This window comes from Neopelma chrysocephalum, unplaced genomic scaffold (genome assembly GCF_003984885.1).
Source record: "Neopelma chrysocephalum unplaced genomic scaffold, ASM398488v2 Primary Assembly neopelma1_257, whole genome shotgun sequence".
NCBI lineage: Eukaryota > Metazoa > Chordata > Aves > Passeriformes > Pipridae > Neopelma > Neopelma chrysocephalum.
In genome coordinates, this window is record NW_020897919.1 from 804775 (window position 1) to 829514 (window position 24740).

The following is a 24740-nucleotide window of genomic DNA, read 5'->3' on the forward strand; positions in this document are numbered from 1 at the left end:
GGAATGGGAGGCGGGAGATGGGGACGAGGGACAGAAAATGGGGAGAGCGGGATACAGGAGACGGAGGAGGGGCAGGAGATGGGAAAGGGAGGGATACAGGAGCTGGGAAAAGGGGGAATACGGGAGCCGGGGAGGGGGATACAGAAGCTGGGGAGAGGGGATACAGGAGCTGGGAAAAGGGGGGATCCTGGAGCTGGGGGGGGTCAGGAGCTAAAGTGGGGGCAGGAGATGGGGAAGGGGGCGCAGGAGATGGAGAGGGGGATACAGGAGTTGGGGGGAGTCGCAGGAGTTGAGGGTCTGCAATAATCGGGAGAAGGATGAATGCAGGAATTGCGGGGAGGGGGGATGCAGGAGCCGCGGGGGGGGATGCAGGAGCCGGGAGACGAGGGATGCAGGAGCCGGGAGAGAGTGGGATGCAGAGGCCGGGAGAGAGGGGGGGGATGCAGGAGCCGGGAGAGAGGGGGGGATGCAGGAGCCGGGAGACGAGGGATGCAGGAGCCGGGAGAGAGGGGGATGCAGAGGTCAGGAGGGGGGGGGGGGGGATGCAGGAGCCGGGTCTCCCCCGCCGCGCTCACCCGAAGAGCCCCCTGAGGAAGGAGTGCGAGCCCTTCACCCGCTTCTCGGCCTCGGCCATGAGCTGCACGGCCTCCCGCTCCTTCCCCGCGCTGTCCATCGCTCCCGATGCTCTTCCTCCTCCTCCTCCCTCCTCCTCCTCCTCCTCCGCGGCACCCGGAGCGCGGCGGGCGCGTGCGCGGGGCGGGGCGCGCGCAGGATGCGGGATCCGGGATGCGGGATGGATCCCGGATGGATCCCCCGGATGGATGCCCGGCTGCGCCCCGCACACGTGGGAGAGACCGGGGGGGGGCGGGGGGTGAAAGCTGGGACCCCTTTAGTCGTTCCCAAAGGCGGATGCCTTCGGGAGCTTCCAGTGCTGAATTCCCAGAGAATGGGAGCGGGATCCAGCGCTGTTGGATCTGGGTCAGCTCGATCCTGGAGGTGTTTTCCCGCAGCTCCGATGCTGCTTCTACTTGTGCCACTCTCCAGGTTTCCAGGGAATTAGCTCACCCGTAACGCGGGACAGCTCAGGCTCCACGGAGGAGGGGCTGCCCTTTCCTGGGAATATCCCGCCCAAAGGAAAAAAGCAGGAGAAGGGGCAGAAAAGGGGCCTCGCTAGCACCTGTGTCTTGCCCCCGTTGCCTGAGCACAGGGGGCTGATCAGCAACGTCCCTGCACGGGGGAAACCGGGACATTCCTGCCCGATCCTTCCCTGGGATGAGGGAATTCCGTACCCCTGAGCAGCCCCTCGGGACTACAACTCCCGGCGTGCCCCGCGCGCCGCGATGACGTCACTACGCGCCGCCGCCGTCTCCATGGCGACGCTGTCGCGTCCCGGTGGCCGCTCCCACGGGAACGTCCCGGCCCGGGAACACCGGGAATGGCCCTGGGGATGGAAGACCCTGCGATCCCTCCCTCCCCGCTGCCCCGGGAACACCCTGCGATCCCCCGGGAAAGGGAATCCCGGCGGCAGTGTCCCAGGAAATGCAGGTGACTGACTGTTTTAGGGCTGGGAGAAACTAAACCTGGAGTCTTCTTTCCCAAGCCGGGAGCCCTTCCCAAGCCGGGAGCTGCCATCCACATCCAAGCTTGCTGGCAAAACCGGTAGCTATTCCACACCGGATCCCAAATAATCCCAAGTTTTGTTTCCCTTTTCCAGGCGGGACAACATGGAGCCTTTTCCTCTCTCTGAGCTCGGGCTCCCAGCAGAAAACAAAGCTATCCAGGGAATCCTCTGCCCCATGGCTGTGGAGCTCTGCCACCTCCTCCTGGCCCTGGAACGGGAAGATGGGATTTGTGAGGCCTTTCCCAATTTAGGGGAGAAGGCAGAAAAACTGGCCAAAGCCCTGGAAGAACTTGCTGCTGTGGCAGGAAGGTGAGCTGGATGGGAGGCTCAGGGCCATGGGAGTCTCCCGGGTGGATCTGGGGGCTGGGGAGAGATGGAAAAGCTGGCAGGGAGCCTGCACCCTCGGGGAGAGGTAGGATCGGGAATGGGGAATAGAACTGGGAAGGGAAAGCAGGGATATGTGCTTGGAAGGGACACGGCAAAGCAACACCTCAGCAAACCACGCTTAAAATAAACACATCCCAAAGGAACATACAGTTCTGGGGATTTAAGGAATGCTTTGGCAAATCCAGAGCCCAAACCCACAGATCCTGGCAGACAACACCCACCTTCCAGAGGTAGATCCCACGGATCCCAGCCAGCCCTGGTGTGGGGAATGGTTGAGATAACACTTCCCATCCGTGCCGCTTCCCGGCCCCGCTGGAGCACTGAGCCCAACCCTCCCATTCCAGGCTGGCCCGGGAGCCCAGCGAGGAGGAGATGTGTCCCATGGCCAAATCCCTGGAGCAGGCCGGGAGGGATGTGCTCCTGGCAGCGCTCCGGCTCCAGGAGCATCCGGAGAGCCCTCGGCTCCGGGAGCACCTGGCAGGGACCGCCCGGAGAGTCCTCACGGAGACAGCGAAGGTGAGCGGGAAGGTGGGAAGGGACGGGAGCTGGGGAAGCTCCAGCAGATCTGTGGAGCAAACCGCACCTTCTCCACCCCCCTCCCCCAGGATGAAACAGGGATGGGAATTCCTGACTGGATTTCATGCCTCGTTCCCTGGTTAGGTCCTTCAGCTGGAAGAGGCCGCAGGGATGAGGCGGATCACCCGGGCAGCCGGCCGGCTCCTGGAGTGCCTGCGTGTGCTGCGGGATGCCCGGGACACGCCGGGGCTCCTGGCAGCATTCCAGGCCTTCTCCGAGGCCGCGCTCCTGCTGAGCCGCCTGACAGCCAAGCGCCTCCAGGAACTCGGGGATGGTCCCGCACGGGAGAGCCTGGCCCACACCCTGCAGCTCCTCCACCGGTGCGTCCCCCTGCTCCACGGAGCCGTCAGACATTCCAGGGATCCCCGAGCCGACCTCTCCGGAGACGGCGCTTTCCAGCTGACAGAGGGGACCATCAGGGAGCTCCTCTCCCTGCTCACGGAGCCCCGGGACAGGAGCGGGATGTTCTCCCAGCAGGTGAACACGCTGCTGGATCTCCTCTCCCACCCGGACCGGCTGCGCCTCTCCGAGGGCGGGCTCAGCTCCCACGTGGAAGCGGTCGTTCTCCATGGAATGCTGCTGGCAGACTCATCCAGGCTGGATCTGCAGCTGGAGCTGGTGGAACGCTGCTGGGTCCTGCTACGGCTGAGGAAGAGCATCTGCGGCCGCATGAGGCGGTTGGAAGGATGTCCAGGAGAGCATGGATTGGAGCAGGAATGTCACAGCATGAGGGAGGAGCTGGAAAACCTGGACCGGACCGTGCTCAGGGCCACGCTGTGCCAAATCCTCGAGGGATTCTTTGAGGAGAAGGAGACCCTGAGGCAGCTGGTTGAAGGTGCCCTTGCTCTTGCTGGTTCAGGATGTTTTCCAGCAGGACCAGGAGGAATTCTAAGGAAGCTCCAGCCCCTCACCGCCGCCCTCTTCGCTCAGGCCCAGCAGATGCTCCGAGCGGCCGAGCTGGTTCTGGCCCGCTGCACCAAATCCCAAACTGCCAGGGAAATCCGGGAGCGGGTGGAGCACCTGCAGAGCCTCCTGGGCAGCCTCCCTTCCCTGCTCCTGGAAAGGAGTGGGAACACCGCAGAGCAGCTCCAGGCCCTGTGCCACGCCTGGGCCGGAGCCACCGGCAGCCTCCTGCGCTGCTTCGAGGAGACGGTCGGCACACGGGAATTCCTGGAGCTGTCCGTCCTGGAGATGGCCAAGCACAGGGAATGGTGTGAGGCGGCGCTGGGACGCGGGGATCCCGAGGGATTCTCCTGGCACGCCGCTCGCCTCACCGGCTGGGCACGCTGGGTGGTTGGAGCCACTACCCGGCACGTGGACAGGGCCACAGATCCCATCTTCAGGAATGGCCTGCTGGTGTGGGTGGAGCAGCTGGCCAATTCCATCCTGGAGCTGAGGGCAGTGCCAGCCCAGTGCCTCCAATCCCGGGATGCCTTTTCCCAGGCAGCCAGCTGCCTGATGGACGCTGCTCTCCGTGTCCAAGCCGGGCTGGACGGGTCCAACCACCCGGATATCCTCAGCCCGCTCCGGGAGCGAGTGCAGAGCACTGAGGTGGCAAAGGGGCCGGAGCTCAGCCCGTCCCACGCCAGGATACAAACCAGTATGGATGAGGCCACATTCCACGGAGACACCCCAAGCCCTCCATCTTCACCACCAGGCACCTCCCACCCGGATGTTCCGTGGGAAGGGGGTGCACACCCTGCCATCAGGGCTCTCCTGGCAGCATCCCGAGCCCGGGATGTGGCCGCTGTCCATGCCGCTGGCTCTGCCTTGCTGGAGCTCTCCGAGGGCTGCGTGGATGCGGCGCGGGAAGCGCTGCCCGTGGCCGAGACCCCCCAGCTCCGGGTGCTGGGACAGCACCGGGACATCACGGCACTGACCCCAAGGATTATCAGCCTGGCCATGGAAACGGCCCGCAGCCAGCTCCCTGCTCCAGGCAGGCTGATCCACATGGCACTCAGGCTCTCGGGAAGGATCCGGGACACCCAGCAGTGCCTGACAGCCGTGGCAGGCTCTTGGAATAGTCTGTCCCAGCAAGTGCTTGGGTTTGTCTCGTCAGGTGACTTTCCAAGAGGGAAGCAGGCTTTGGATGAGGCCATGCTGGCTTTAGCAGGAGCAGTGCAGCTGGCAGGAGACATTGCAAGCACAGCCTGTAGTAAGGAAAATCCCATTCCCTCCCAAGTTTGGGATAGCTTTCTGCAGGTCCAAGCCAAGTTTTCCCGTGCTCAGCTGAACACCAGAGTGTTCCTGGAGAAGGCAGAATCCTTCGGGGGCTCCTGCAGGATGGAAAAGGCCATCCTGGAGCTGCACGGTGTGCGGTGGGCCGTGGGCACGTGTGTCCTGCTGCACGCCATGGATCGCTTCGTGGGAAGGGATGTGCTGTTCCTGAGGGAGCTGAGCAGGGCCGTGAGGAACAAGGCTGGCTCACGGAGCCTCCTGGCTGCCGTGGCCGAGAATTCCCTGAGGCTGCAGGAGGCCGCCCGGCTCTCTTACCTGTCCTCTCCCACAGACCGCGGTGCCAGGGAAATCCTGGCGCTCCGAGGGGAGATCCAGGTGCTCATGGAAGCACTGCTGGACGTCTCCAACACCCTCCTGGTCTCCCCACTGCCTTCAGCCAGCCTGTCCGTCCGCTTCGAGCTCCTGCGGAGAGACGTGGCCCTCAGGGCCAGGGCGTTACTGCTCCACCTGGAGAGGGCCAACACGGAGCAGGTGCACCTCATCCAGGACGTGGTTGGAGCAGCCCTGCCCGGCCTCTCCCACGAGGAGAGGGACAGGAGCAAGGAGGCCTTTGAGGAGAAGGCGAGTCGGCTCGTGGCTGACGTCCAGTGGGTCAGGAACACCCTCCGGGACGCTCTGGAGGCCGGAGCTCAACGGCCACCGCGGGACAACCTGCTCTCCACGGCAGAGCACCTCCTGCTCCTCACGGTCCACGCCGTGGGCAGCGCCCGACGGAGCCTCCGGAGCCACAGGGAGGGGGGGGATGCCCGCCTGGACACCGGGGATCCCCAGGATGCAGGGGATGCCCACCTGGGCAGCGTGGTGTGGTACTGGTCGGCCCAGGCCCGCTACCTCCTCACACAGCTCCGGGCCACCCGTGGCATCGGCACGGACGTCCTGCGGCACATCACGGAATGCCTGCAGCGGGAACGGGCGTTCCCAGGACAATCCCAGCTCTGCCCAGCCCCACAGCCCACGGAGGCAGCGGGAAGTCGCCCGCTCGGGAGCAGAGCAGGGAGTGGAGCTCCACGGGAAGCAGGTGAAATGGTACAGTAGCTCTTTTTTCCCCTATCAGCTCTTCCTGCAGGGTGATGGCCTGTCAACTCCTGGTGCTCCCAGCATGGAGTGGGAATGTGAGGGATGCTGGCAGGGCCTCTGGAGGTCAGCACTCTGACCCTGGGCAGCTCAGGTTGCTGGCAGCCCTGGAGTCCTGATATCCGATCGGCATCAGCAAACCCATCCCAAACTCTGCCACTCCAGAGGGGCAAGGGCTGTACCACTCTCCCTCACCTTCCCACAAGCTCCCTCTGGGAATACCAGCAACGCCACTCCCACAGCAAACACTGCTGGGTGTTGGGAGCTGGGAAAGGCTTTGGCACATGGCCCAGGTCCCTCAGGAGAACTGTTTCAGCTGTGCTCTGAACTGTGCACTGTCAGCTCACGTGACAGCTGCTCCCATTTGGAGCTGGCTCCAGGGGCTTTGGATCTGGGAAGAAGGGCTGGGGGGGGATTTGGAACAGACGCAGCAGGGCCCCCACCTCTCCCACCAACTTTACTCACCAAAATCTGTTTCAGAAGCAGGCAGGTGGAGGAGGCCGCTCGGCACCGCTGTGTCCGCACGCTCCGGACCTGGAATCTGTTCCATTACTGTCTGGACAGCAGCAGGATGGCCCTTCCAGCATCTCCCCTGCAAAGCACAAGAGAGGAAGCTGTGACACACAGCAGGGCAGCCCCAGCAAGGTGTCCCAGGTCATCCAGGACATGGCAATGAGGATGCTGCACATGGCTCAGTTCCTGAGGAAGAAGGGCCCCATCGCGGTACGCAGCATTCCACCCCTCCACTTCTCCCTCAGGATCCCAAATCCCTGTGTCACCCCATTCTCAGGAGACAGGCACCAGCTCTATTTATGCAAAATACTCAAAATTCCTTCCTCTTGGTTAGATGTGAGCTTGGCATCCCACCTTTTCCTCGTTCCGGGATGCATCCGGGCCTCACGTATCCTTCCCTGTCCCGCAGTAAAAGCTTTTTCCTCCTTCCCTCCCCAATCCCGTTGCTTTTTATCCCGTTTCAGAGCAAGGAGCAGTTTGTTGCCTGTGCCAGGCAAATCGCTTCCGACGGGCAGGTGGTTGTCAGATTTGGGCACGTCCTCGCCAAGCAGTGCCCGGACCAGAGATGCTCCACGGAGCTGCTCCGCGCCTCCGAGCACACCCACACCCTCAGCAGCCAGCTCGCCATCGTGGCCAGGTGAGCTGCCAGGCCCAGGGATCACCTCTCCCAAGGTCATCCCAACACCCTGGAGAAGGAATGCGCGTGGTGGCCCCCGGAGGTCCTTGTGGGCGGTGGTGGGAGTTCAGACACCATTCGGAGGGTTCCCTCTCCTGCCCGGGTTACTCCAAACCCAGCGGATGAGCCGGGTTTGGAGTAATGACGCTGTGGGATGCCCGATGCCCTTCCAGTAAAACCCTCTGGAATGTCTTTTCAGGGTGAAAGCGGTGACTGGGGAGAGCAAGGCCTCCTCGGAGCTGCTCCTGAGCAACGCGCAGAACCTGGTGCGAGCGGTGCGGCACCTCCTGGGCGCGGCCGAGGCGGCCTCTGTCAAAGTGAGTGAGCCTTGGGATCAGCCACAGGATCAGGGAATGTTTGGGGGCAGGGGGAAGGGTTGCTCCAAGCCCCCGGTGCTGTGGGACTCCAGCTGGAGCAAACATTCCTCCTGGGATGTTTTTATTCCGTGCCTTTCTGTCTGGCTTCCAAAGCCCATCGTACGCCTTCCCATGTGTTGTTCCCGGAGTCACCTTTAGCTGGAAATAGTCCCTGCTAATCCCCTTTATTCCCAAAAGCCAAACTCCCACGAGCTTTCCACACAGCTGCCATCAACAGCCAACTGATCCAACTGGAAACAGACTGTGGGAGCAGATTTTACCTGAAAACACTTGGAAAACAAGTGTAACCACCACCAGCCTCTCCTGAGGCAGCGTTTCCAGCTGAGTCCCACCCTCCTCTACAATCCTACAACTTTTTCTGGGATCAGCCTGTCTTTTTGAAGGAGACAGTTTTTTTAAAATCCCATTATCTGTATAATCAGCCCCAAGGGTGACAAAGCTCCTCCTGTGTTAATTAATTGCCCAAACTTAAAAATTTCCTATATTTGTCCATTTTTCACTTTGCTGATTCCGGCCTGGATTAATCAATTAATTAATCCTGACTGTCTAGATTCCAAAGTCCTTTATGACCTGGAAATCTCCCTTTGGAAATTTCCCTGCTTCTCAAGAAACTGCACTCCTTTTCTCTCCCTGTAAGCACCTTTTTGAGCATTTTTAAGCACTGTGAGCATTAAGAGGTAGAAATCCCACATGGATCAGCCCACGTCCAGACTTTCCTGTCATTTTAGGATGTACAGGGATATTTAAAGCAATTATTTTGTCCAGCAGGGTTTGGGACAACCCTCACCTGACCCTGAAGCAGAAGAAGTTGCTGCTTTTTGCCTGCAGTGGAAGAAAAACCTGTCGTGGCACAGAGCCAAGGAGGCTTTAAATTCCAACAGGGATGAGTTAGGGCTCCGCAAGACTCGGGAAGCAAAGGTGGAGCCCACCCTGATGGGTATGGGGCAAGAACCACCCCCTCAGACCAGGAATATCCCAAAGCATCCCAGTCCCAGGAAGGGACACACGGCTATGGACAGACACCTGTAAAACCAGGGAGGAGCTTCTCATCCTGATGGCGTTGGAATATTTGCAAGATGAGGGATTTGTGTTGGAGCGTTTTCCAGGAATGTTCTGGTGAGTGTTTTACCCACAGGGCAGCAAACACCAGGTGGTGACACAGGCTGGACAGGGCTTGGAGCAACCTGCTCCAGTGGGAGGTGTCCCTGCCCACGGCAGGGGTGGGATGGGATGAATTTAAGGTCCCTTCCCACCCAACCCATTCCAGGATTTTATGATCCAGAGTTGCTCAGTCTTTCTGCACTGCAGAGGGCAGACAAGGTCACAGATCACATATCCAGGGATACAGCAGCGGGTACATTTTTATTGTGTCCCTGATCCTGCAGATTTCCTCCCAAAATCCCCCTCAGCCCCAGGATTTTTCTCCTACCAAGTAAAACCTTCAGTCCCGACCATCACCCACCTCAGAGCTTCCAGGGGATCCCAGACTGGTGACACTGGCTGCTCCTGCACCTCTGGCTCTCCACATCCACCCTTCACAGCCTCAGGGGAAGGAGCTGCAGGTGTCCCATGGAAACGCTGATCCATGCCGGAATACCGCGCGTGCAGGAGGGCTGGAAACGAGCCTTCCCTGCGGAATTCACAATCCAACACCACAGCAGATCACAACTGGCTGGATGCACAGCCCATTCCAACCCACCCTGGCGTCCCCACCTGCCTCTCTATCACGTTCCCCCGTAGCAGGAATTCTGTTACCTGTGCGGTCGCAAGGAATCTCCTCCGTGTTCCAAGGGAGAGAGCAGCAGGCACACTGGAGATTCTGGGAAGCAATCTGCAACGGATAAAGCAGGGAGCAGGGGTGGATGGAGGAGCAGAGCAGCCACAGAGGTGCTGGGAGGGTCCATGGGGACCTGTGGGGTTGGGGGAAAGGAAGGAAGGCAGGAAGGAAGGAGTGAGTTACAGAGTTACCCAGGCTGTGAGGACTCACTGGCCTTTGTATCCATGTCCTATTTCCACACCATTTTTCCCTGCTGGCTTGGATTTTTTGAGGAAAACCTTGACCAGCCACGCTTGTCACTACATGAAGATGTAATTACGCAGAACTAATGGATTACTCCAAAATAACAACCAGGTTCCGTGTCCCTTACCCAGTTTTCCTATTCAGAAGACCATAAAATTAATGGAATTTACGCTCTGGGAAATCAGGAAGGCAAATTGAAACCGCAATTGCCTTTGGAGACGTCTCCTCTGCCACGAAGGAATTACCAGCTTCCCTTGGTTCATCCCTGCAAGAAACCAAAACCTCAGAATTTGGGATAAACTCGATTGTCCCAGTGGAAGCATCGCTTGGGCCAACAAAGAAAGAAGAGGAAAAGGTGCACCAAGGAAGAGGCTTAATGCAAAGAAACATTCCAAAGGGGCGGGAAGCGGGCGGTGACCGAGCAGCCGGCAAGTTTTTATTGGAAAGGCAGCTGGGCTAGGAATGACTACATTTCCTCTGGAGAAAAAGCAACCCAAAAGGCAGGACGGGAGGCTTGGAGGACATTTGTGTTCTCCCGTGGAAATTAAAGCCACGCAGGACGTTTTGCAGTGGAAAAGTGGCAACTCTCTCCAAGAGGGGCCTTGGAAGCAGGTACCTGGTTCAGTTAAGAACCCACCAACCATCCCACAGCATTATCCCCCTCATCCCAGCGTCCCCACGGAGTCACCACCAGGGATTAACGGTACCCTTTTTAATTGTTTTGTTAAAAATGTCGCCGAGACACCATGAATACAAGTACTGCAGGTTACAGCCATACAAAAAAAGCAATACAAATTAAGCAGCTGAATACAAAAATACGTTGAAATACATGAACACCACAATGGAACTCGGAGCACTAAATCCCAATCGTGTAGGTGTGGAAAAGAAATTAAATAAAAACCTTTTTTTCTTCTCGTATTAGACAACGTAGTTCTCTCCACTTTGAACAGTTACTTCTCCTAGTTATGTACTTCACAATTTTTTTTTCTATGTACAGCATAGAATAAAATACTTTGAAAAGATATGACATTTTTTCATCCTCAATATGCGATAGAGTCTCTTTTACACTAATATTGACTGCAGGAATAAAAACTGTCCGTGTCTTACATCAACGCATCGGAAAAGGAGGAGCGACGGCTTCCTTGGAATTCATTTACGCAGGTTTTCCATCGGTTCGGGGGGTTTGGCAGTCCTGGAACGGCGTCTCTCCCGGGAATTAATGTACATAATATTGCTTGGATCTATACAAATGTGGCAATCGGATCTAAGTGGTGGTTGGGAAGAGGCAGCTCACACATATACAGCTCTGGGGATTTTCCATGACTTATTTACAATGAAAGTGCTTTTCTCAGCTCTAACACGATCCGGGGGGGATTGGTTTCCTTTCTACAGGTCAATTATTAGTCTCCCTGAAATTGGAAAAAAAACAAAAAAAAAAGGATTCTCTAGAAAATACCACAGCTTTGCAAACACTCGAGCGCACTGGAGAACTGCGTGTGGTTCGGGATTAGCAGCTGAAAAGTGGTGGGAATTATAATTTAAAAATAAATAAAGCCAAAAGAGGTAACCCAGGTACAAAACAGCAGAGAACTGCAATATCCACAACGGTAAAAAGGCTCCGAAGCCGTCTGCTAACAAAACGGGGAAGCGGTTGGATCGAAAGTCTTGAAAACATCTTTCAAGGATTTATCATCCGACTCCCCGTTGGGATCGTTCTCCGGGGTCTGCGTTACCTGTCCGGGCTGCCTCACCTGCCTGGGGTCGCTGTACTGCGGCCGGATTAATCCCGACAAAGCCTGGATGGGGAGATTATGCACGGCAGGAGCAGCGCTGGAGTGTTTAGCCTGAGGTTTACTGGTGCTGTTGGCTTTGTCTGGAGCAGCCTCCGCTGATCCTTCCGTAGTTTTTTCCGCGTTGGAGGCGGCTTTCTGCAGGGACGCGTCTTCCGCGAGGCCGGGCTCGCTTTTACTGGAATTTTTCAAAATACTTTTTTTCTGGTTCTCTCCGTTCTCTCCCGAGCCGGCCGGCGCCGCGTCCGAGGCGGAGCCGTGATCCCTGGGATCGTACAAACTGATCCCGCTCAGGATGGAGCCGGGCGTTCCCAGCCTGACGCCGCTGGACGACAATTTGGGCGCGTACGGAGGCAGAGCGTCGGCGTCGGGTTTCGGAGCCGCAGCTTCCGAGGGCTGGGATGAGCTGGCGGCAGCTCTGGCGAGCCGGGGGTCGAACTTGGGAGGGTGGGGATCCTTCCCGGCTCCGTGGTGCGCGTCTGCGCTCGACAGTCTGTGGAGTCTGGGATCCACGTTCTTTTGCAAGCGGGGATCCCCCAGTTTGCTGGAGCTGCTGGCGTGGGAATCCGCAGCCGGATCCAAGTAGCCGCTCCGGCCCGCGAGGCTGTTCTTGGCCTTGGCGGCGAGCCGGGGGTCGGCTGGCATCGCGTTGGGGTGCGGATCGTTCTTCAGATTCCGCAGTTTGTTCAGTCTCTGGTCGGCAATGAGCGGAGGGAGAGGTAAATTGATGGAGGAGACGGGGTCGGGCTTAGGCAAAGGGATGGGGAGTAAGTCCTCGGGGGCCCAGACGATGTGCTTGGCAAAGTTGGGTTTCATCAGGGTCACGTCCATCTTGATGTGGCTGAACTGCCGGAGCTGGGAGCGGGGATCCCTCAACGTGACGCCGGGCAAAGGTTCCAAGGGAATGAGGAAAGCCCGTTCCCTCAGCTCTCTTTCCGAGTCCTCCTCGTCATCGTCCATCCCTTTCTGCTTGACTTTGACTCCGGCGTGCGCGTGGTGCAAATCCAGCTTGGCCGCCCCGAGGGAGGAGCCGGCGTGGCCCTCGCTCACCTTGTGCATCCGCGGATCGCGGGCCAGCCGGGGGTCCAGGGACGCCGAATCGGAGGGTTTCCTGGGATTGGGCCTTGGAGAGGCCCGAAGCCTCGGGTCAGCAGTCTGAGGCCCCATACCTTTGTCCTTGGCCAGCCTGGGATCCGTAGGAATTCCCAGCATGTGCTGCTCCGTGGAATGTTGCTGCCGATTCCTAAAGTTTTCGCTTTGTTTCTTTAAGGTTTTGAGGATTGATTTAACACTGCTCCCCTCTTCCTCCTCACTACTGGAATACCAGTTGACATTGTCATCTAGAAACCAAAGAAATTCCAAAGAATCTCGATTATTCAAGCAATTAATCCCCAGAGAATCCGACACATTTACTCCACAATGGGAAACTTCTCAGTGAAATCAAGCTGAAAAGATCTGATATTAAATCATAACTCCCTGTCTTATAAAAACAGTATCTAAAATGACAAAACTCCATCTAATCAAAGAACTGACACATCAAAAAATCCTGGAGGTAGTGGAGATACTCCCAGGCTCTGCCATGTTCTCTCTCCATATCCATCAATATTAATTTGGGAAAATAACCTGCTTCCAAACAAGTCTAACAGTACTGGTGAAAAAACCCCACATCTAAACTCTGAGTCTTGAAAAGTAAAAGGGCCCCTTAAAACCAGATAAATGAAAAACCTGCTGCCTTACTATAATCCAAATCCCAAGGTTTGGGGGACAATTCAAGATTCAGGATGGGAAGAAATAAGAATATTTAATTTTAAAGGATATCACAGAGGAAAAATTACTGCTCTAGGAAAAAAGATCAAGAGGTGCAACTGAAAAAACAGGATGTAGGATGCACCTCCATTCCTGGCAGCAAGAAACCCTTCTGGTTCAATGAGGGATTTTCAGAAGTAATTATCAACCACAGAACCTTTTAAAAGTGCCACCTAGATCCACAAATTATCCACGGATCTTTTTACTCGGAGCTAGGATGAAGCAACTAAGCCTGTACTAAAATCCCAGAAGAAGCTGGGAAGAAGAGCTGAAAACACTGAGTGGCTGCCTGTGCATCCCCAGTAACGCGAACAGTGACGCAAATCAGTGTCAGCAGATTTATTCCCAGCTAATTCCCAGCCAAGAACCGGGCTGAGAATTCCGACAAAATCCTCCTCACCTTCGTCTTTGCTCATGGCCCTCTGGCCCTGGCTGCTGGCAGAGTCCCCGTCCCGTTGGTGCTTCTGGCTGAGCCTGGCATACAGGGCCTTCTGCATGGCGGGCAGGAAGTCGGGCACGTTGAGGGCCTGGTTGTGGCCCATGTGGCCGCTCATGCATTCCGACTCGCTCCCGCCCGGATGCGACTCCTGAGCCATGAGGTGAGCCTGGTGGTCTGGGAACTCTCCGTGCCACGTTCCATCTGCAGGAGAACAAAGCTCCGGTTAGCACCTATCCCAGAGAAGTTTTCACAGCTGTAAGACACGGAATCATGGAATGGTTTCGGTTGGAAGGGACCTTAAAGGTCCAATACCAACCCCCTGCCGTGGGCAGGGACACCTTCCACTAGCCCAGGCTGCTCCAAGCCCCATCCAACCTGGCCTTGCACACTTCCACAGCTTCTCTGGCAACCTGTGCCAATACCTCACCACCCTCACAGGGAACAATTTCTTCCCAATGTCCCACCTAAACCTAAAGCAAAACATGACTTATTCAACACAACCAGACACCACTGGCTGAAAAAGCCGGAACGCTGACAACATTCCGGGAGGTTTCTCTCCAAGCTTCTTCCAGCAGACGCGCTCACCTCCGGAATTATTGGCCGGCTGGAAGTTATGCACAGCTTGGTGGGAATAGTAGTTGTCGTAGAAGTCGGCGGGGTTCTGCATGGACTCGTACTCCCCAGGCATCTGCTGGTACTGCGGCCCCGGGGGACAGTGGTTGTCCCTGGGCATGTTCACCATGTGTCCCTGCACTCCGGGGGAATTGTAGGAGCCCCCGAGCCCCGGCGGGGTGAGGGGCGGCCCCCCCTGCTGCCCTTGCATGGGCATTCCAGTCTGGTTCTGCGGGCCCATGTAGCCCGGGGGAACCCCCTGCATGGGGGGGCTCTGCGGCATTCCCGGCCCCGGGGGCCCTCCGCAGGGATGGTGGCCGGGAGAGCCGGGGTGCATCGGGGGCCCGTTGTGTCCTTGGGACATGCCGGGGCCCGGCCCCGGACTCGAGCCTGGATTGTACATGTGCTGGGAATGCGGGTCGTTGCCCTGGAACGGCGGCCTCGGGGGCGACGCGCTGTTGTAGAAGGTCGGTGGCCTGGGGGAGGAGAAAATGGAAGGAATCAAATTTTGGATCTACTGGCTCTCTCCTCCCCCTCCCCACTCGTACTTATTTGACCTTAAATTGGATAAAAATCCCAAAGGAGCAGAGTTGTTTTCCAAGAGAGTTAACTACACCCATTCCATATATCGCAGAATCCCACGGAATCATTTAGGTTGGAAAAGGCCCCTGAGATCATCAAGTCCAACCTTTGCCCAGTCACTAGACCAGAGCACCGAGTGCCACATCCAGTCCTTCCCTGAACACCTCCAGGGATGGGGACTCCACCACCTCCCTGGGCAGCCCCTTCCAAGGCCTGACAACCCTTTCCATGAAGAAATTCCTCCTGACCCTCCCCTGGTGGAGCTTGAGGCCGTGTCCTCTTATCCTGAATGACAACGGAGTTTGGCTGGAAGCACATTTTTTTTCAGCATTGGCTCATCTCCATCAGTTTTCCTCAGGAAAAAGCCAACTGCAAAAGGACTGGAGCAGGGAATGAACTCCTCCACCTGCAGATGGAGATGCCAAACCGAGAGCCAACGGAGTGACCTTCTGGAAGGTCAAGCCTTTCCATGGAATGCATTCAATAACTCTGATATCAAGTATCTGGCAGATCCTTAACTTATCCCAGAATCCTGACAGGGACAAAGCCAATGATTAAATATGAAATGAGAAATGTTCAGAGAGTTCCACCCAGAATTCCAACACCTACTTCTTCCCAATTTTGTGTGCCAAATCCACAGTGGGCTTCACGACTATTTCAAAAAGAGACGGGATTTTCTTATAATCTCCTGAAGGATCTTGATAATTTTCCATGTCGGACTCGGAGAAGGGATATTGCTCTGGGGGGGTTGGCAGGAGCCCCACGCCCGGAGGGGGTTTGGGGAGAGGAACAATGCCCCGCTTCCGGAGCTCCTCCAGCTCCTTCTCATCTTCATTCTGGGGCTCCTCCTCGTTATTCAAAACCTGGAACAAAGCCACGGAGCAAACATTCCATCAATTTCCCACTATTTGCAATTCAATTCAGTCTCACACCTCCCGTTTAAATATTATTATTTACATATTTAAATAAACAACCTTCCCTGGGTATTGACATCCCGCTCAGAGGATTTATAAACCCATTTCTGGGGGTTGTTTTGCAGGACACCAATTCCCAGGCAGGAAGAAAACTACTCCCAGTAGCCAAGAAGGGACAATTTCCCACAAGTCCACTTCCTTCAGACAGGAATTCTACGTGAGAGGAGTGGAAGGAGTTGTTGTTCTAAGACTCCTAATGTTTTTAGTGTTGGATTCACCCCCCTCTTCTCTTAAGGCCTGTTGGGCAGTGACTGGAGAGAGACAGGAAAATCCTACGTGAACCAGAGGTCAGGATTAGTGCCAGGATCCCTCACCTTATCCAGCAGCTCCTTTGTTTCCGCAGTCAGGGGAGCGTGAGAGAATTTGCACTTATCTCCTTGATAGCACTTGGCTCCTGTGTGGTAGAACTTGCAGGGGAATTCATGTAATTCTAGGAGTTAAGGATTCCTAACAGTTTGGGAAGGTTAGAAAATCCAGCTGGCAGCTATCCTTCAATTCTTCACCAGGAATTCACCTTTCCAGTGCCACACTTTATGAAATTTGGAAGCTAAAAACCAACTTACCTCTTACTCCCACTTAAAATTCTCCTAATAATTACATTTCTGTGGCCTTCGGGTTTCATTTTAAAGTTGGGATTAAAAAGGGGAAGGAAAGCACAAGAACGACAATAATCAGGAACAGATCAGAGGTTAAAAAAATATGTGGATAAATATATCTGAACTTCAAGGAGTTTTATCTTTAAAAATGTTAAAAATCCTTAAAATTGACAAAACCCCGGATTTTATATTTATTTTTTCCTCTTAACTAGTTAAGAAAAAAAATCATCTGTAACAAATCTACCATCTTTGGTAGAGTCTCTTAAGGAAAGAAAGAGCCACCCTTAAAAATCACATCAAAACAAACAGAAATAAACAGAAATATAAACTTCCCGATGAAATTCCAAGTGTTTTCAAAGGATATTGTGCAAATAAATGCAGTTCTCTCCTTTGGTGCAGTAACCCTGGATGTAAAACTTGCAGATTTCCTTTTTCTTTTCAATCTCTGCGTCGTGATCAAATTTACACTGTTCCCCCTATAAATAAATCAAAAAAAAACAAGGAAAAGCCATTAGCCACTGTGACATGCTGAATAATTTCATTTCCCATTGAAAGAAGAACATCCTCCTCAGCTCAGCTGAAACTTTTTATCTTGACTAACATGTCCCTAAAAAGAGTGAATAGGAGAAAATTCCTGGACTGGATTTCAAAGGAAATACAGAGTGGTGACAGAAAACAAGTTGCTCTTACAGTCTCAGGTCTTTTCTCTGCCTCCACCTTGGAATTTGCATTAAAAAAGGCACTGAAGCAAATATTTTCCTGAATTATTTTCCATACATCCTGTTATCCATTTGGATTATTTTGCTGGGCAGGGGGTTTGTGGATCTTTTTAGCATTTATTTTCATGAACAAGACACCAAGTGCTCTTTCAGCCCCTTTTAAAACTGAAGGTGGCAGCAAATACTCGTCTCACTGAGCCAAACATTTAAAGGCAGCAAGAAATACAATATTTCCAATCATTTTCACCTTCATTTTGACCATTTGAGAAACAAACATAAAATATTCCACTTCTAAATCCTGAGGAACCAAAGAAAAGTGAGTCACTACTGAAGAAGCATCCAGTGGTTTAAGGGTGTGTTTTATAACAATCCCACTTTTTAGAGAGAGAAATCACTTGGAAATCAATGTTTCCAAATTAGCAAAGGAACAAACAACTTAATATATTTGGGAATTGTTGCCTATTTAGGTTCCAGACTTGTGAGATTTATCATATGATTAAAAAAATATATTTTTATATGGTATTTACATATGATGCATTGCCAGTGCAAGTTTATGATGCTGTCACAGATGGTTTTATTGCAGATATTAATAAAAATATAATACTTACAATGGAATTAATAAATTAAACAGAATCTAATAGCAGTTAAATTCAAAATGTGTAACAGAAGGGGATGTTTTCCCACAAGCAATTCTGCTGGATTTATCAATAAATCCTCAAAACCTCAGAAATCAAAACACTGAGTTGCAACACCCAAGAATGGTGTAAAAATGAAGCTAAGAATGAAGTAAAAAAAGAATTAAAACTGTACCTTAATGCACCTGCCTTCGAGAAAATATTTACAGATCTGTTTGCCCTTGTGCTCCACCGTGTGCTGGTTGATGAACTCCTGGCTCATATTCACCCATTTCTTCACTGGTTTGCCATCCTGGAAAACCAACAAATCCACCTTTTTACTGGTGCTGCACAAATATGAGCTGCCACGTGGTGCACTGGGAATAAGGGCTGTGATCCCAGGTACCTCATGGAAGCCATCAGATCCTTTATTGCCTCCTCTTCCCCTGCCACGGTCTTTGCGCTTCAGCTTCTTCTGCATCCCACGCCCTCGGCCCACGTTGTAATTGTTCCCTCGCTGGGAAATGCCTGGAAAACGGGAATGACCTCTTTAGACCATGAAATTAAGGGAAATTATGGTTCTCTAGTGACATCACGGAACAAAGGAACTCTCTTTTTGCTGTTGGAAATGTTATGTCTAACCAGCCCAACCACTTGAAACATTTGGTGGCAGTTTCCCTCATCCAGGTCTCCATCCCAGAATGATCCACGACACAGCTGCTGCCCCCCCCAGAATTCCCTTACCTTTCTGGATCCCTTTCATCCCCTGTTTCTTCACCGGCTCCTTGGAGAATGGAGGTCCCAAATCCCCACTGGAGGTCTCCTTAGCCTGTCTGTACTGTTTCAGCTGGTCAGCAAAATCCTCATCCTTTTCTTCCTCGTTGTAATTCCCAAAGTTTTCATCGCTGTAGTGACTGTAGTCGTCATAGTCCTTACTCTTGACATTTTTTTTATGCTGCATTTTCTGGGAACTCATGTAATTCCCTGACACGTGGCCGTGCTGGAGGAAAGGGACTGCATTAGGAAGCAACTCCGTATTTCCAAATCCCACACTCCAAACTGCTCTAAAAACCCATTTTTGGGGCTGTTTTACTCCCAGATTTGCCCCAAGAAAGCATCGGGAATACAAAAAAAATCAGTTATTCAATAAAAACCACTATTTTTGATTCCCAGACTGGGAAAAACCAGGACAAACTGAGCTCCCAGGCAGCAGAATCAACTTTAGATACTGAAAAATGGCTTTTCAAGAGCTGTTTCCTCTTAGTCCCATCTAAAGTCAAAACAGGCAATAAAATATTCCTTAATAATAAAGATTCCTTAATTCCTGTTGCCTCGTGGAGGAAAAACTGGCATCAAGCTTGTTTACACTTCCTCACTTCTGCCACAGATCCTGCTCTCCATCTGGGAATACACCCAGGGAGATGAGAACTAGATGTGCTCCCTGAAATCTGGGAGAACGGGCACCGGGATCGAGCCAGAATTCCCAAACCACGGCATTTCCATTGGCATTTTTGAAATGCCACCTCAATAAAGAGCTGAGAAATCCCTTGAAAAACTTCCTACCTGACTGAAGGACGAATCATAATCCCTGTAGGAAGAGCTGCTGCTCTTCTTGTGTGGCCTTTCCGGGCGCTCCATGTCGGAGTCGTGGCTGTAGTCGGAACTGTCATCGCTGGAAGGGGAATTATGCTGGGAAAAAAAAGGCAAAAAGAGCTGTGGAACTGCCAGGAATTTCAAGGGATCCATATGAGAACACTCTGTTTTAAAAAAAGGACCAGCAGGTTTCGTTTTCCAGGATTAATTTTTATTAACCTCTTGCACTGAAGTTGATTAAAATCTCTATTAGCTGCGTTTTCCCAATGAATTTTCCTGAAGAATTCACTCATCTTGCCTGAAATCTTTTCTTCCCATAAATAATCAGCACAAAAGCGAAACTGGTAAACTTCCATTTTTGCCTCTTTATCCTAAAAACTCTCAGATCCCTGTGGTTCAGCTTCCAAGACTGCTCTCAGTGGCCAGGGCTTAACTTGAACCACTGCTTGAGATTTAAAACCAGTTTAAGTCTTAATACTAATGACACCACTTTAGTTTCCTTCTCCAGTTCCCTGGATTCTTGTCTAAACCTGGAAACCTGCAATTCCCACCAGCACCTCCAATACTTTGGTTTTTTATCCTAACCTTATGCTTGTCCCGTCTTCTCCTCTTGGATTTCTTCTTTTCCTTCTCTTTTTTGCGTTTTTTCCGGGATTTCCGGTGGCCTTTGTCGGTTTTCTGTTTGTCATCCCCCTTTGTGCTGTGCTCCTTCACATCCTCGTAGGCAGCATCATCTATTTCCCCATCTTCCAGCTCTCCATCTTCTCTGCAGGAGGAAAAACAGCAGGACAATAAAATTCCACGTCACTATCCAGCTCGTTAGCACTGGAAACAAAAAAAAAAAGGTTAAGAAGTTTGAAGCAACCCCAAGCTGTGATTTTTGGGATAAATGGATATGCCAGGGAGAAGACATGACTGCTGTATGACCTCCTACGGCCTGGAATTTCTTGGAATTACGACAAAGTGAAACTGGAGCATAAATATCCCTGAAACACCTGCGGCTATCCCAAAAAAACCCAATTCTATTTTGACAACATCAGCTTAACTCGTTCCCTCGAGGATCAATTCAATTATCCTCCTAAAATACCCACTGAAAATGCTCTTTGGGAACAAGGTCGTTCCCATTTCTCAGTTCCCTTGGGAACTGGACTCACAGACTTCCACTTCTGGGACACATCCAGGACTGGAATAACTTTCCAGGTAAAACACTCTCCGTAATACAATCCTTTGGATTGCATGTCAGAGGGAAGATTACACGAGTCCTCTAAGCCCTGAATTCTTTCCACAACATCCAAGCATTTTCCAAGCACTGAACTTCCAGAATGTAAAAAGGAAAAAAAAAAAAAAAACCAAAAAGGAAAATAAGAAAAGCCACAAACTAACTGGATAAATAGGACTTGGAAAGATAATGGTCAAAATGTATCATTTCTTGGGAAAACAGTTATTTTTCAAGGAAAGCTACAAGGAATTGGCAGGGCAGGAATTCTCATCTGTTTTAGAGGCTTTTATTCCCATTTAAATCCCAAACTGGAGCTGTGCACTAGGAAAGCAGAGCAGAGCCTCCCCCTTTTCCAAGTGCCCTTCCCTCTTCCACAACCTCCAGCTACTCAGAGCTCAATGGATATGTGAAAACAATCCCAGAAAGATTCCCACTGTCCCGAGGGGATTCCTAGGGCATCTCCCAAATGGATCAGAAAGGAGCAGAACCCAGGGAGAATCAGGCTGGTGAAACCACTGAGCAGCCACACAAATATCTGGGAAGGGAAAACCCAAAATCCACATCTCTGGGCAGGGAAAAAAAAATCAAACCCCACACCTCAAGTAACTCCCCCAAATTCTGGTGGTTTAACTTCAATTCTAACTTTCAAACCTGGGGTTTTAACTCCCCTTCCTTCACCTCATCCCGGGTCATTTGTAAAAATAGAATTCCTTATGCCCAAAGAGGATTTGCACCTCAAGCTCCTTAAGTCCAAGATCCAAACCCAGGATGCATTTCCTCAAATATTATGGGGATCTCGAGCCTCAAACATTCTTTAAGCCTCTAAATTTTAGGTTTGATTCAAGGTCTGATTTAAAAACAATTATATTTTGGTTTAAAACAGTGCAGGAGACCTTAAACCACCCAAGTGTTTGTGACACTGGTCCAGAACAATTTAAAGAAAAAAAAAAACTCCCTCCCAATGCTCTCGACAGGTTTATAAAATGATAAAGAGCTCAATAATGAAGATAACAATTATTTCAGTGATGAAATATTATTGTATGAAAACTCCATGCCTAAAATAAGACATTAGAGGGTTAAAATTCCCCAAATTTGGAGACTAGGGTGCTGCTAGGGTAAAGAAATTAGGAATTAATAAGGAAAGTAACTCCAAATAACACAGAAATTTAACTGGGAAAATCAAATAAAACCAGAGGGGTGGCTGGGAGGAGTAAAAAAGTGAAAGTCAGTGAACTCCAAGTGATTTTCTAAAGTTCCTGGGAAAGCTGGCACCGATTTATGTGTTTATTTACTGGAACTGAGTTTGGCTTCAACTTCCTCCTCACCCACAGAACCAAGAAATCCTCAGCAAATGCTCACCTTGCAGGAAAAACCTTTCCAAGGTCCCTGTATTTGAAGGCTCAGACCCTTCCTCAACAAAATAACACCACTAACGGGAGTTAACTACAAACATTTAAAGAATTACAAACAATTTGGCTTGAGAAAACAAAGACTCCGGATTAAAACAACCTTCCAACTTGGAATATCCAAACTGTGAGCAGACAGGGCTTTTTACTGTTTCCTTCTGCTCAAAAACAGTTACAAAATCAAAGGCTCTGGGTTAAAACAGGATTAAAACAACCTCCCAACTTGGAATATTCAGAGTGTGGCCAGACAGGGTTTTTTTTTACTGAGCAACTTCTTGAGAATTCTACAGATCAGCTCAAATCAAACCGTGTATCAACAGCAATGCCCTGAATTCCTGCTGCACAAACGGATGGAATCTGCCAGGTTCCCAGTATGGGTGTTCCCTGCAGTGAACTGGTTCTACTGGTCCTGCATTTGCACACCTGATGTGACACAAAACCCTGGAGTTGGGGCTTTTCTGCAGCGAATTAAGAACTTATTTTACCAAAAATATGATCTCCCGGGTCGTGTTTATTGTCGCTATTTGGGAATTAAAGCACTACAAAGCAATGCTTATAAATTACAATTAATTAGAGTATTAGGTGGCACTTAATGGTTCTGTTGCACAATTTACCAGTGTCACAACTGGCTGTACTGGTGGGAATGGCTGCTTTCCAAGCCGGAAAAACTCTGCTCCCAGCTGAACCACTCAGGCTTGTCCTGGAAACATGGGATATTTTCAATCCCTGAAACAGTAACAAGGCACAGCCTGACTCCTGGAACTCCCCAGCACAGCTCAGGCAATCCCTGGGGTGCTTAGGGCACAGCACATGGAACACGGAGCATGACACAACTTCCACCCTTTCCCAAGGACAAGCAGGAAGGGGAAAACAAGACCCAGCAGCTCTGGGCTCTTCCCTGAACCTGGCACTAAACCCCAGGACTGTTTTGGTCCCACTTCCTAATGACAAGCAGGAAGGGGAAAACAAGAATCAGCAGCTCTGACCCTTTCCCTAAATCCCAGGACTATTTTGGGACCACTTCCCAACGACAAGCAAGAAGGGGAAAACAAGAACCAGCAGCTCTGGGCTCTGCCCTGACCCTTTCACTAAATCCCAGGGCTATTTTGGGAGCACTTCCCACTTTTGCACAGGGAATTAGGGACTCTTTCTCCAGCGAGGAAACTGTTGCATTTGCCCACGAGCCCCTTCTTTTTTTTTTTTTTTGGTCTGTTTTTCCCAGTGTTTTCCAGCCCTCTGAAGTACCACAAAGGGCTGTGGAGCTGTGTGGGGGGAGGCCGAGCTCAGGGAATCCCAAAAACACAGCGTTTTTAACTCCTGCAGCTGTGTCAGGAATGCTCAGAGTAGGTGTGGGCTGAAGGACGGGTAGTTCCCACCCTGGCACAGTATTTTTGGAACTAGTTACGAAGGCCAGGGCTGCCTGGAGAAAGGATTTGAGTTTCCAGCAGCTGCAGGAGAGAAAGGGAGGGAGGGAGGGAAGGAGGGAGGAACAGAGGTCCTTTCACCAGGAACAGGACTCTGGTTTCTGCGCATGGGGATTGAGAGGTGGCAAAGATAACGTCAGTCAGCCCTTAATCTGCATAAAAAAAGATCCAGTTAAATGTGTAAGGTGGAATCTGGCAAGAAAATGACGTTAAATATGGCTCTAGTGAGAGATTGTGGTATCAACAAAAACAGCCAAAAATAAAAAACCCGCCCAAGTCGGAGCACCCTTTCCTGCCTGAGACAGAGAACAATGGTGACATTCAACAGACACCCCCTGGAAAGTGCAATTTATGGAAAGAATGGAAAACAGCCCCCCTTCCCAGCCAGAATAAACCAATGAAGATGTAAAAACGCATGCATTCCGTAAGGAAAAATTAAAACCTTGCTAAAAAAATGCACTTTTTAATGCAGTGACACCCCCCCTCCCCTCCTTGCATTCCCCCCACCACCACCCCGGTCCAGCCTGAAGGTGACCTGCCCCCCCAAAAACATCGTTAACCCCCTCAGGCACATTAACAGAGCATCATCATCAGCATCATCATCATCATCATTACCAGCATCACCCCACTAAGTACCACCATTATGAGAAGCGGAGAGAGAGAAGAATGTTACTCGACCTTTCGTCCCCTGCATGTTGCCTGTCAGAGTCGGGCATGTTTGGGTCAAGAACTGGGTTTGGGGGTTTGGAGAACAGGCTTTCAAAGGCCATTGTGCCTGGCTGTGGTGTGGTGAGGAGGAGGAGGAGGAGGGAGGTGGAGGAAGGCAGGGCCCCGCCGCTGCCCGCGGTGCGGAGCGGCGGGAGGAGGCGGCGGCGGCGGCGCGCACGGCCGCGCTGGGGGCGGCTCGGTGAGGAGGAGGAGGAGGGCCGGGCCCCTCAGTGAGGAGAGATGATGAAGGTTTGCACTCACGGTTACTTAGTGAGACACTAACGGGCACTCAGCGCCCGGGCCCGGCCGCCCCGCGCGGGCGCTGCGGGGCAGGCGGCGGCGGCGGCGGCGGCTCGAGCGGCAGCCCCGGGGGCACAGGAGAGCGGGAGGACACACACACGGGGGGAAGGGAGGTGCTGCTGGCCGGAGATGGCGGCCCTAATTCTTCCTTACAAACATGGCGCCCGCGCGAGGCACTCGCACAAAATGGCGGCGGCGGCTGAGAAGGGAGGAGGAGGAGGAGGAGGTGGTGGTGGTGGTGGTGGTGGAGGAGGACGAACGGCGGCGGCGGCAGCAGCAGCAGCAGCAGCGGCGGCGGCAGCAGCAGCGGCCCCCCCGGCGCTTTGCCCGCACACGCTCGCTTAAGCGCCCGCGGCCCGCACGCGCCGCCGCCGCCGCCGCCACAGCGTCTTCTGCGCCCGCCGGGGCCGCGATGGCGCCGCGCTCCCCCTCACGCCGCCGCCGCCGCCGCCGCCGCCCCGCCGCGCTCCTCCCCC

The 24740-nt window shown here is 52.7% G+C and overlaps 3 protein-coding genes and 1 long non-coding RNA gene across 7 annotated transcripts in view; 1 reads left to right on the forward strand and 3 right to left on the reverse strand.

Annotated features, from left to right (window-relative positions):
- The window catches only part of NAPB (NSF attachment protein beta), an 8057-nt gene extending 7322 nt beyond the window's left edge, over positions 1 to 735 (reverse strand). Inside the window, exon 1 of the mRNA XM_027704140.1 lies at positions 576 to 735. Coding sequence (XP_027559941.1) covers positions 576 to 673 — 98 coding nt within the window. The 5' untranslated portion in view covers positions 674 to 735. The remainder of the gene's footprint in view (positions 1 to 575) is intronic.
- Positions 736 to 1418: 683 nt separating this feature from the next.
- Positions 1419 to 15957, forward strand: LOC113977742. Of its 3 annotated transcripts, none has more exons than XM_027704111.1 (9): positions 1419 to 1545; positions 1715 to 1930; positions 2353 to 2524; positions 2669 to 5848; positions 6377 to 6619; positions 6874 to 7046; positions 7285 to 7402; positions 8231 to 8578; positions 15947 to 15957. In XM_027704111.1, exons 1-8 carry the CDS (start codon positions 1436 to 1438, stop codon positions 8489 to 8491), a joined length of 4473 nt encoding a protein of 1490 aa, XP_027559912.1. In that variant the 5' UTR covers positions 1419 to 1435; the 3' UTR covers positions 8492 to 8578; positions 15947 to 15957. The 3 variants fall into 3 exon arrangements, with proteins under 3 accessions (XP_027559912.1, XP_027559913.1, XP_027559914.1); XM_027704112.1 differs by having other exon boundaries at positions 6380 to 6619; XM_027704113.1 differs by lacking the exons at positions 1419 to 1545; positions 1715 to 1930 and having other exon boundaries at positions 2474 to 2524; positions 2614 to 5848.
- Positions 1763 to 9007, reverse strand: LOC113977744. Its single transcript, XR_003537407.1, has 3 exons — positions 8925 to 9007; positions 6362 to 6488; positions 1763 to 1829 (listed from the first exon to the last, which is right to left on the reverse strand). It is a non-coding gene; the product is annotated as an uncharacterized LOC113977744 (long non-coding RNA).
- ZC3H6 (zinc finger CCCH-type containing 6) lies at positions 10180 to 24618 on the reverse strand. 2 transcript variants are annotated; one of them, XM_027704115.1, is made up of 12 exons: positions 24226 to 24618; positions 19793 to 19973; positions 19178 to 19303; positions 18359 to 18614; positions 18021 to 18142; positions 17811 to 17927; positions 16646 to 16757; positions 16000 to 16109; positions 15321 to 15574; positions 14103 to 14605; positions 13479 to 13718; positions 10180 to 12612 (listed from the first exon to the last, which is right to left on the reverse strand). In XM_027704115.1, exons 3-12 carry the CDS (start codon positions 19250 to 19252, stop codon positions 11114 to 11116), a joined length of 3288 nt encoding a protein of 1095 aa, XP_027559916.1. In that variant the 5' UTR covers positions 19253 to 19303; positions 19793 to 19973; positions 24226 to 24618; the 3' UTR covers positions 10180 to 11113. The 2 variants fall into 2 exon arrangements, with proteins under 2 accessions (XP_027559916.1, XP_027559915.1); XM_027704114.1 differs by lacking the exon at positions 24226 to 24618 and adding an exon at positions 23935 to 24166.
- Positions 24619 to 24740: the final 122 nt, after the last annotated feature.